Source organism: Phoenix dactylifera, chromosome 7 (assembly GCF_051530095.1).
Source record: "Phoenix dactylifera cultivar Ajwa chromosome 7, Ajwa_hap1_PhDact_Kaust_v1.1, whole genome shotgun sequence".
Taxonomy (NCBI): Eukaryota; Viridiplantae; Streptophyta; class Magnoliopsida; order Arecales; family Arecaceae; genus Phoenix; species Phoenix dactylifera.
In genome coordinates this window covers 6301951-6313559 of record NC_143196.1, presented here as the reverse complement: position 1 = coordinate 6313559, position 11609 = coordinate 6301951, and the positions used below count along the sequence as shown (strand labels likewise).

The 11609-nt window shown below is 40.4% G+C and overlaps 1 protein-coding gene across 2 annotated transcripts; it reads left to right on the top strand.

Moving 5' to 3' along the window:
* The first annotated feature begins 1932 nt into the window (after window positions 1–1932).
* LOC103711318 (uncharacterized) lies at window positions 1933–8576 on the top strand. 2 transcript variants are annotated; one of them, XM_039117109.3, is made up of 4 exons: window positions 6236–6356; window positions 6434–6818; window positions 6898–7085; window positions 7815–8138. In XM_039117109.3, the coding sequence occupies exons 2-4, from the start codon at window positions 6563–6565 to the stop codon at window positions 7962–7964; spliced, it is 594 nt and encodes a 197-aa protein (XP_038973037.1). In that variant the 5' UTR covers window positions 6236–6356; window positions 6434–6562; the 3' UTR covers window positions 7965–8138. The 2 variants fall into 2 exon arrangements, with proteins under 2 accessions (XP_089780362.1, XP_038973037.1); XM_089924236.1 differs by having other exon boundaries at window positions 1933–6818; window positions 7815–8576.
* The last annotated feature ends 3033 nt before the right edge of the window (window positions 8577–11609 follow it).

Sequence of the window (11609 nt, the reverse complement as noted above, 5' to 3'; positions counted from 1 at the left end):
GACTAAACACAAGTCTGCACAAGTCCTCACAAACCATACTCTTTGTTTGCGCTAATATCCTTTTGTATATACTGATTTGACCTAAGTCAACTTGGTTTAAAGCTGGCTTGGCCTATTTCCATTAAACTAATATCAAACCTACCAGTCCCTTCAAACCTGCTTCATACATGTAAAACTAGACTTCTTGTAAATTGCACGGAGAGGGTGGTTAGGTTCTTCCCATGAAAAACTACCAGTCCTTCATGCACTTGCAATTGATGGAAAACTCTACTTGAGTAAGGTGATCATGCACGATCACATACTTTAAGGGACTCGTACGTGACCAGGTGGTCACATAACGCGCGAGGCAACAGTCCTTGGAATGGCAGAGCCTACCCCATTTCCTGTACCAGTCCTCAATTTCTTCTTTACCTTTTTAACAAATAAGATCGCATAACAAGGCACTACTTGTGTGTCCCATCGATACAAATAAGTTCAACTTTGCTGCCTTTGCATGTGCCGAGTATCCAATTATGGACGAAAATTCTCGTGCATGCACCAAAAGAGACGGTATAAAGCTCCTTTATTTTTTTTCCCACATGCCAATCTGCACAGATGTTGAAGCAAAAATTAAAGAGACAGAGATGGAGAGGACTCCTACTAATAATGGAAACTATCCCATCTTTTTATTTCCCAAAGAAGAAAAAAAAATACGCGAAAGGTTTCGGTATCATTCCTTTTCATGCGTCCATCCATAACCATCGTAGTTCCCATCATCTGTCATAATATATCGCCTCTTCTACCATGAAAGTCCTCGAAGCGCTTGTCTGTAGTCACCATGTTCACCTTGAGGTCCCTCCTACTATATCCCTCTTCTTTCTCCATCTAGGGCTCACCAATTGTCAAGGACAAAGTCGAGTCTCTCTCTCTCACTTTTGCATTTCTTTTTCAAAAGCATAACTACTTAAGAGTTCTATGATGCATTATTTATGTAAAACCTTTTGATAACATTTTTTTATACACATTCACCAGATCCAATACACACCTCCAGTAGTATTGATACACAGTTTTTAAAATACAGTGTTCATCAGTGCACAATCTATGGCTAGCTAATACATACTTAGCAAATTAGCTATCCAATGGTCCAATACATACCTCCAGTAGTATTGATAGACAATTTGCATAATATAGTATTTACCAGTACACAGTTCATTGCTAGTTGATTCACATATAGTAAATTAGTCATCCAACTATCCAATATACACTTCTAATAGTATACATTTACAATTTCTAAAATATAGTGTTCACGAGCACATCATCCGTGCCATGCTGATCACCTAAAGATGAGACAGAAAGAAGGAGATAGAGCAGGAGCTTTGGGTGGATGTCCCTGGAAACCTTTTTTTTTTTTTTTTTTTTTTGGAAATAATGGAGATGAGACTCTGATAGTAGCAGGAGTCCCCTCTCTCTCCCGGCCTGTTTGAATTTTCACCTCAATAACTGTGTATATTGGTACATGGCTAAAAAATAAAACAACTCTAAATAATTTTCTTTGGTGCACGCAGCAGAGGAATTTTGTTCCTTGATTATACTATCATACAGTGGTATCATGACAAGTGCTGTCAGGGCATTGCCCTAATTGAAACGGCAAAGCAAAAATGATTGCTTGCACCCAATCATGCGTGAGAAGTCAAGATGAGTCATGAGAACTCCATGACCCACGCACGAGTTGGCCCACTTTCACTAGAGTCCTGGGCACCAAATAAAGTTCGTTTATCTTATTTGCTACTGCTAGTGCTCTCTCTCTCTCCCACTCCTCGTATGTGACATCTCCATTATTACCAGCTTTACGTTTAAAAGCACAGGGAGATATTATTTTCCATAAGTTGTGGATGACGAGTGAGCAACCATGAGCCATGTCCCTTTAAAGCTAACCACCTGCTAAATGAAAGCAAGGAAATGTGGGCAAAGCAAGGAAGCTTATTCCTCGTTCATGAAGGTAGTGCCACGATTGGGTAGGTAGCCTAGAATGCTGATAATTCCCATATTCTCATTTTATAGTATCATCTTTGGAAAAGATGTGTAAACACTTCTTTAATTTTTTTTGTGAGAACTTGGTGAAAAGGTCACCAAGAAAAAGTCACATTAAGTTCTTGTATATGGAATTTTGATCATGATTTAATTCTTCCATCAATTTCAAGATTTTCTTGTATTTGATGATCCATGATAGAAGGTTTGGTTAATATCACCGTTTCTTTCTGCATGCACTGCTTGCAGGTAGACAAGCATAGTATAGTTCAATTCAAGGAGTATATAAGTTAGTATAGTTCAAAGGACATGGAGTACTAGTGCAGTTTGCAGAAGTCTATCCGGTTCCATGCACCTCACTGAGGTTCAACATGGTTCATATGCGGTAAGCAAAATAAGAAAAAATCACGGATTTATGGAATCTATAGAGTATAGCAAGCAAGATTAACCCCTTGGTTATAGATGGATTCCCGCAACCAACAAAATACGATAAAAAGTAAATCAAGGACAAATACAACAAGAAAAGACTTTTATTTATTAATTATTCGTTAATTTTGTTTTCTCCTTACTGGAATTGAAGTTTTTTCTTGAAATAATTTTGCTTTCCTTAATATCACAAATAGTTCCCGTAACTTGAGCACCTTTCAAAGGAGATATAGAATAGTGGGAATATTTAAATAAGTTCAATTCTTTATTGGATTGTAAAAATTTATTTTTTGAAGGTCCCTTCCTTTCCTTCGGGATCCAACATCAATTGCAACAATTCGATAGATGACTCACAGGAATAGATATATAGATATAGATAAAGAAAGCCCTTCTAGAAACCTATGAGAAGTTTTCTCTTGACACAAACCTAACACATTTGCTTCGTTTAAATCATATCAAGAGCAACTTGAGTTGATAAAAAAAATTGAGCATCGACATCATCAAGTAACACTAAATTGCTAAATTATTTTGAGCCACTAAAATTTTTCCACATAAATATTTTGGATAGGGTTTTGGAATCACATTAAATGCATGTCCAAGTATGGTTTTGAAAGCCCACGTCGGCTCAAACTGTACCATTAGGTAATAAGAGGATGCATGCTGCCCTCACATATATAAATATTGAGTTCAAGTGGCCTTTAGTTTTTAATTTAAAGGAAAAAAATAAAGAAAAAAAAATTAGATATGTGTCTCTGAGGATTCATGCAGATATGTATTTAGTTTCACATCAGTTATTCACTGGATAAATTTTGGATACTTATATAGGATCAAGGAACCAAATAATATCTTTCAGCTAGTTATTTTAGATGAGGTTCTGAGTTGTTACAAATGGTATCAGAGCGGACTCGGCCCACGACTTATGTGGACTAGAGGACACAGGAGCACGGATCTATTGGGGCTAACCACGGGCCGATCGTGATGCTTGTAATTAGATTTGAATAGATTTGAACCCTGATGAGGACGTCAGGGCTTAAACGGGAGAAGTATGTGAGGACTCGTACGGGCGTGTGTCTAGTTCCACATCAGTTATTCACCTATTTTGGATGAGGTCCTGGGTTGTTAGAGTGTCAAGCATAAAATATGTTTTATCATCACTTTTTTTTCCAATAAATCACCTCTCCTTCATATGTTTTTCAAATCACACATCTAATAGGAAACACCAAAGCGTATATAATTTAAAAGAAGACCCACGGGCCATATTTAAGCAAGACCTAATCTAGAAGCAAGCGCGTCTAACAATGATTGGGATAACAGGATCAATTGATCCAAGAGCAGTAGATTGATCGCGTCACACAAACATCAAATTCATGAGCCACAACTTTTTGATTTATCTTATTCATAGATGTCTCATCATAAAGATATATTGTTGGTCAATTTCTTAGGTAGCAATCCATTCCATGACAATAAAAACAAGAGCTAAGGCTATAATGACTTGCCATTCCAACATACCTCCAGATATGCTGTCCTGATCCATGTTGATTCACCAATTTGGGTTACCTTAAAGCAGTGTCTAATGATCCTTTTAAACATTTATAATCCAGCCGTTTTAATCAACGAAAGGTATCAATTACCCACCTTGACCATCGTCTAAGGAATAAAGACGGCAGGTTTTCATTTAAGGCTACGTAGGAGAGTGGGAACTGCAGTGCCCACATTCTCTTTCATAGTTTAGAATGCTTTAATTTAGGCAGGGGTTTCAACAGTGACCTGTCCCCATAGTTGGTATTAGGTCCTATTTGAATGGCCCTTTGTGATAGAGACTAGGAAAGAATTTAGGCCTTGAAATTATTCATATTAATGATACTTTGATGAGCAACACCCAAACTACTTTGGATTCAGAAGCTAGACAAACATCTCGACCTTGTCATGTACACATAGAATTGCGTGTTATACACGACGATACACAAGGATTTCATGCACAGAATAAGATTTAAATCCTCCTTGTGAATATGGACCCAATGTGTTCGTCAGTTGGTTCTTGCAAACTTGTCCTTGATGAGAGCCAATCTAGATTAATGCAAGACATGGTGATTAGATGAAAAAGATGTTGTCTCATACAGCTCGACATGCTAATATATAATAGGTGGGTATCTCTTGTACAATTCAATGATCTAATTAATTATGGTGCTTAAGATGTAAACAAAGTTTCTGATATATTTCGTTTTCTTTTACCATCATTAAAGATGGAGTGTGATGTAATATATTTCTTTTTCTTTTACATGTGTGTTGTTGCCCCTGTGTGCATTAAAGGGTCTCGAACTTACATCACTTGTTATTGTACATAATGACAAATTAGAAAATTTATTATCTCTACCTACTACAAAGGAGCCAGTGATTAGTTGGAGAAGTGACCACATTGCAAGGTGGTGTAATTTGCACTCCACATGCATACCAAATATTGTAGATTAGCAAGGAACACATGCCTTGATTTCAGAATTGCTTTCCTAATGCATCTTGTGAAATGCATATCCTTGGAAAAATTATTTGTATATGTGGTCAAAGATCAATATTTCTACCTTGCCAAATCCTTTTCCAAGAAATGTTTTTTTTTTTTTTGATTCATTGATTCTAAGTAATGTTTAATACACTTGATTTAATAAAGCCAGCATGTGTGCATCCACACGTGCGCGCGCGCACAGAAAAAGAGAGAGAGAGAGAGAGAGAGAGAGAGAGTATCATAACGTAAAAATAGTATAAAAAAGCTAACACAATGAACAACTCACATGAATGACCCTTGTGAAATAAAGTTAATTCAGTTAAAATTTGTTTTTTTTTACGGGACTCTAGCATCTAGGCGCGGTTTCATCTCTAATTACATTTTGTTCGAAAATAAGAAAACATAGTTATGCCATGAGTTATTTTAATTTTTGTTTAAGTACATTTTTTATGTAACTTTTGAATGAAAGCTTCTCCTTCTCTTCATTAACATAGTTGGCCAGCATACAACTATTCCTATCACATTTGTTTTCTGGATCTCATTTGGCAGCAGGCACAGAACTTATTCTAAACCCTATTCCAATTTCATGGCTCAACCAAAACTTGCTCAAGGGAGTTGTCCACTATAATAACATTATTATTAACACCAAACTTATAGAATCCGACTCTTCAAATAAATAAATAATAACTACAGAAACTGGAATCCTCTTAGCTATTGTCGTTACTCTGTTTCCTCTCTTTTACTGGTTGCTTCCATCTCTCACTCTTAGGTCGTGATCCAAGAGCCTTTTAACCCAATCTCCTTTTAAATAAGCCCTTTAGTTAGCAGCACATTATCCTCTGACCTGACCCCTCTCATCAAAAATACCAAACAATGGAATGACTGAGAAACTGGAATCCTCTTAGCTATTGTCGTTACTCTGTTTCCTCTCTTTTACTGGTTGCTTCGATCTCTCACTCTTAGGTCGTGATCCAAGAGCCTTTTAACCCAATCTCCTTTTAAATAAGCCCTTTAGTTAGCAGCACATTATCCTCTGACCTGACCCCTCTCATCAAAAATACCAAACAATGGAATGACTGAGAAAGCTCCCCTACTCCCACAACTTATGCTTGGCCTTTTTTTTTTCCTCCAAGCACGCAAAGCTTTGCCCCTCCTCAGACCTCTGGTTGTTAGTTGTTACTCTCTCCAGCCCCCTCCTCTCTCTTCCGGACCTTCCCCCCTCCTGCACCGACACCAGCCGGTCACAGCCACCCAATCTCCCCCCCACCCCCCCGAGAGTCCACCGAATCAACCGGTCGCATCCCTCCAAGTATCTCGATTTCCGAGGCGCAAGCGTGGCAAAAGCCCAGCGAACAACCATATAAATATGATACCATAACACGATAACACGAGCATAAGTGGAAGCCCAACCCTTTCTCAAACCCGGGTATTAACGCTTCTCACCCTCTCACTCTCCTCCTTTCCCCTGCCCTGTTCTTAGTTCACCTCTCTCTCTCGTTTCAGAGCAAACAAGGCATTAAAACCAGATATTCTTCGTGGTGTGTTCGTTTGTTGCAAGCGCACAGAGAGAGAGAGAGAGAGAGAGAGAGAGAGAGGGAAAGAGATATCTCGGGAGAAACAAGAGAAGAAAGTATGGGGAATTGCCAGGCGGCGGAGGCGGCGACGGTGGTGATCCAACACCCGAGCGGGAGGGTGGAGAGGGTGTACTGGTCTCTAAGCGCTAGCCAAGTCATGGCCGCCAACCCCGGCCACTACGTCGCCGTTATCATCGCCACCCCCGCCACCTCCTCCGATGGCAGAAGCAACGCCCCGGTGAAGCATCTTAAGCTGCTCCGCCCCGACGACACACTCCACATTGGCCACGTCTACCGCCTCGTTAGCTTCGAAGGTTGTAGCCAATTTTTTTTTTTTTCCATTTTGTTTTTGTTTTGAATTTTTTAATGGATGGTTGAGATTAACGATGGCAGAGGTGCTGAGAGAGTTCGCGTCCAAGAGGCACGTCAAGCTGAGCCGGTTGCTCGTCAAGCAAAAGGACAAGCCCAGCTCGAGAAGAGCCGCCCCTGGCGGCAGCGGCGGAGGAGGAGGTGGACGAGAACGACGGCGAGGTGGTGGTGGTGGTGGTCCGGCGGCGGAGACCGAGAGCTCGCCGGCGATGGTATGGCAATCTACCATTAATTAAATATACTTTAATTTCTTGTTTAAACTTAGTCAATTTAGAAGAAAATGTTAAAGCAAGGAAATATTGGGAAGTTGCACGCCCCCGGAGCACTGCTGATTTCAGGGCGAAAGGACGACTTTTTCTCTTTTCCTTCTTGTCCAGAGAATCTTTCTTCTTTTTATATAGTTTTAATAAACTTTTCCCTCCCTTATAAATTCCAAGAAGAAACTCGAACAAGGCAGAATCTTTTCAGAAAAGAGGAAGAGCAGTAAAAGAGACGAAAAAAGGTTGCTTCCCTTTTAGAGAGAGAGAGAGAGAGCAAGGTGGGGTAGGGTCAGTCAGCACTCACCACTGGTAAGCCTAAGAAATCTCGCCGTTTTCCGTCACCATCTAAAAACAAGACCAGTGTAATAAATATAAGCGTTACTACTCACTCTACTAATTACTCTGTACGTATAAAAGCAATAAAACTATTAAAGTCAATACTCGCGCATCTGTAGTATTGATTCTAGTTTGTATTTTTTTTTACTTATCATCTACGTAGAAACACTCGATCAAAATGATTGATTTAACTAAAACTTGCTTGAAGAAATAAAAAAAAAATAAAACTTCAGGTTTTAAATGAAATAATTTGGCTGAAATCATAAGTAAAATAAATAGACGTCGTTTGTCCATGAGCTGGAGGTGGTGATGACGTGGGATGGGCCGTATTTGTTTTTGCTACAGCCTCAGGTGGTGGAGTCGCCGGAGACGGTGGAGGTGGAGTTCGAGGAGATGGTGCAGAGGCTGGCGAGCAACAGGAGCAGCAGTGGGGCGGCAGCACGCCACGGGCAGTGGAGGCCAGCCTTGCAAAGCATCGCAGAGACTGGAAGTTAAAAAAATCTCACTCACTTACTGCCTTTTTCTGGTTTTCTCTCTAGGTCCAAATTAATAATATGGAACAGATGCCTTTTTCTCCCTTCCTTTCTGCTATGTTTTAGGTTTGAGATTTGTACTTAAACTTTATTGTGTATTAAATATTATGATGACAGATGAGTTTCTTAGTGGCTAGACCTGTCTTGCGTTCAGTTCAGCAGAGCTTTAGGGTGTCGTTTTCTTCAGTGATTACACTAGTTGAGACTTGAGAGGGAAATGAGTCAGTGTACCCACTGGGGGCTACCAATCTTTTATGAGTAGGAATGGTTAAAGCTGCTGAGAAAAGATGGGAGATGTCAATGTCTGACCGCCTTGTGGTTTGATGGTTTAATGGATGATGACTCGTAGAGTCTTACGAGGGGAGACTTTTTTTTTTGTTTTTGTTTTTTTTTTTTGGTGAAAGACTTCTGATTCTTTTGGCTGTGAGGTCAATGGCTAATCGTACGTTCATTGATGGAACATCACTGGCACTGACTTGGCCTTTTTAGTTACTTTATTTTATTATATTCTATTTTTGGGCGAGGGTGTTGAACCGATGAGATACTATCTTAACGGGCTTTTGAATTCTTGAAATAATGCACACGTGTGGGTTCCTTGGAGCACGCACGTGTGCAGCCTGACAGACTCTAATATCTTTGAATGATTCATATATTCTTAAGATTTTCAGAAAAGAGAAAAAAATCAGTTAAAGATTTGGTTCATGGATATCTAACACTTGTTTAATATGGGGTTTCCATCACTTGGTATTGTTGTTTACTTAAGTAATAAAAATATCCCTTTTAGATTTGTAAGATTTATCCTAAAAATTTCTTTTATATTTTCAACTCCATTTTGGAGTTTGTGAGTTATATATTATTGTCCCAGCACAAAATATTCCCAAAGGTCAAATTTGTGACTTCGCTGGTACACCAGGCACTCACCTTGGTCAAGATATAGCGTTTTGTAATTTTGTTAGACACTCATCAATATAATATATTTACATCTCAGCCATATTAGTTTGGTGAATGAATACTAATGCATTATGAAAAAATCAGCTGTTATAATATTAAAATAACAATTTCTAGTCGTTTATTTGCTTCTTTAAAATATTTCTTATTAAATATGTAAATTCATATTTTGCTTTAGCTTTTATTTTATCTAAGATAACCTGAGATATTGGTCCATCTCATTCTCTGTCACGATGGTAAAGATATGTATATTTTGCTTATGGCTATGTAACGATTTGATGGCCATTTGAGTTACTGGACTGGCAGGGCATTCAAATACGCTTAATATTGAGCCAACCGTGCTCCATCTCAAGGCACCAAGAATGTCCTTTATCCAGCCCAGAACCATACCTGCCTAGGATAGCACCATTATAAAAGCATCTGCAAGTCAAGGACAGTTTTTTTTTTCTATCAAACGGTCAAGAGTGATCTTATAAAAATATTTTCTAGAAATATTTTTCGACACCTCAACCCCAAAAGCCAAGTTGAGAGTGGCATGGGCCGGCCTAAGCCATGCTCGACACGTGTTGCTGGCTAGTGCAATTATGCTTAAGGGCGATTCGGCTGTGATAATTGGCTGGAGTCAGAGTGGCACTAGTGGCATGGGAGAATGTCACCCCTTGCTTCGGAACATCCGGACTATAATCAGTCGTGGTGTGGTCTTTCATGCCAAATATATGTTCAGAAAGGCTAATGAGTCCATGAACTAGAACAAGCCACTAGTCATATGTGACTAGTGACTTTGATGGTGCCCTATAGGTTGGAGTGAGAGAGTTGTTTAGAGCACTTCAGAATTTATTGTTTTCTATTTTTTTTAATATATTTGTAGTAGAACGGTATCAACTATCTATTATAGCAATATATATATATATATTCTATTTATATTGCATGTCATAAAAAATTAACAGCTATTAACAGCAGCAGAGCAGTAGTACTAATAATTATAATAAAAATGAAGCTAAAGAGCAACTATCATTATAACATCAAAATTCTAAAAAAAGTATTTTCTAATTAAGCTGTTTCCCGTGAAACATTGTTTGCTATCAATGAGAAATTATTGTAAGTGGCCATATTGGCGCATGCCACCAATCATGGAGACGCACGAGCATGGATTTCAATCATGGTGCACTCACCATCAATGTACACCGTGGAGATTGGTGATGTGCACCAGCATGCCCAGTACACGCAATAATTTTTGGCTATTAACGGTCAGTAAAACAGTCATCCACCCTTTTTTTTTTTTTCTTTTTATACACAAAAAGCTAACACCACCCCTTAAAAAAATACAAACAGGTCGAAAAGAAATAACTCGAGGGAGAAAAAAAAAACTAGAGAGAAAAGGGGGTAAAAATATACCTCTTCCCACGCTGGAACCAGTTACGAGTTTGTTGCCTTCCTGACCCACACCATACCCTGCCTCTCGTCCACACCGCCGGCTTCTCATCCCAGCCGTTGATTCTCAGATCTCCAAACCGCCTCCCGATCTCCGCCATCCTCGCCGCTTCGCCTCCGACAACCCTCGACGACCGGAACTTGCGCTTTGGTCGATAAGCCCACCGGGCGCCTTCCCCTTACCCCGCTGCCCATAGGGGTTCTGGCGACGTATCCGACGCGGACTTCCGGGATCCGCTAACCTCCCCGGTATCCTTCGCCGCCCCCATCGTTCTTCTCATCGTACGCTCCTTCATTCGTCTTCGTTCGGTCCGCCGCTGCCCGCTTCTCCCTCCAACGGCCGGTGGTCGAAGGGCTCCGATTAGACCCTCCGACTGCCTCCTTCGCCCCACCCGCCTCAATATTCTGGCCGTCTGGAGCCGTTCCTCCGCCATCTCCAACGGATGGGGGCATTCGGTCTAGGGTTTCTCCAGGGGTTTCTGTGCGTCGCTTTTCCCTCGATCCCCCGCCACCGCCGCCACTCGAGCTTTTGGAGCTTCTCTTCTTCTTTTTTTTTTCTTTTTTTTTTTGGTAAAAGCGGCTACTCATTCATATAAGAGAGCCTCTCTTCTTCCTTTTCCTGCTTCTCAGGTGGAGTTGCTTCAGAGCAACGTGGCTCGAGGGAAGTATTATTTACTGGGAGGTGCTCGGTTCGAACCATGGACAGTCGTGATCGAAGAACCGGGAGGTTATTATTATTGTTATTATTATTTATTTATTTATTGCTAAAGGAAGTAGTCCAATAAAGTTAAAAGATCACGGAATATCTGAGGCAACTCTTCCTTTCCGACCCACATGATATTCCTGAAATGACTGGCCGTATAGACAACCACCCAATCCGCAGACCCATTAGCCTCTAAATATATGCTTGGCCTAGAAGGCCCTCCATCTCTTACCATAATCCAGATGTCTCGAAGCAAAAGATGATCCAAGCCAGCACCCCTCAAACCTCTCTGAATCCATCTGATCACCGTGGCCGAGTCACCTTCAGAATGATTAAGCTAGCCTGTAGCACATGCCACCGCGAATGTCAAAAATTCGCCCAGACGACCTTCAACTCCGCACCGAGAACTAAAATGTCGAATAACTGACAGTCACCCGCTGTCACCATCCTAAAGTTCAAGTCCCTGTTGACAAAACCCGCACCCCCCTCGTGCCTCCGTCCGAAACAGACCCATCAAAGTTGACT

Excerpts from the sequence above, each read along its gene's own strand:
- LOC103711318 (XM_089924236.1), top strand. The coding sequence starts at position 6,563 with ATGGGGAATTGCCAGGCGGCGGAGGCGGCGACGGTGGTGATCCAACAC. Across the intron at positions 6,819-6,897 it reads CCGCCTCGTTAGCTTCGAAG|AGGTGCTGAGAGAGTTCGCG; the intron begins GTTGTAGCCAAT and ends TAACGATGGCAG. Across the intron at positions 7,086-7,814 it reads CCGAGAGCTCGCCGGCGATG|CCTCAGGTGGTGGAGTCGCC; the intron begins GTATGGCAATCT and ends TTTTTGCTACAG.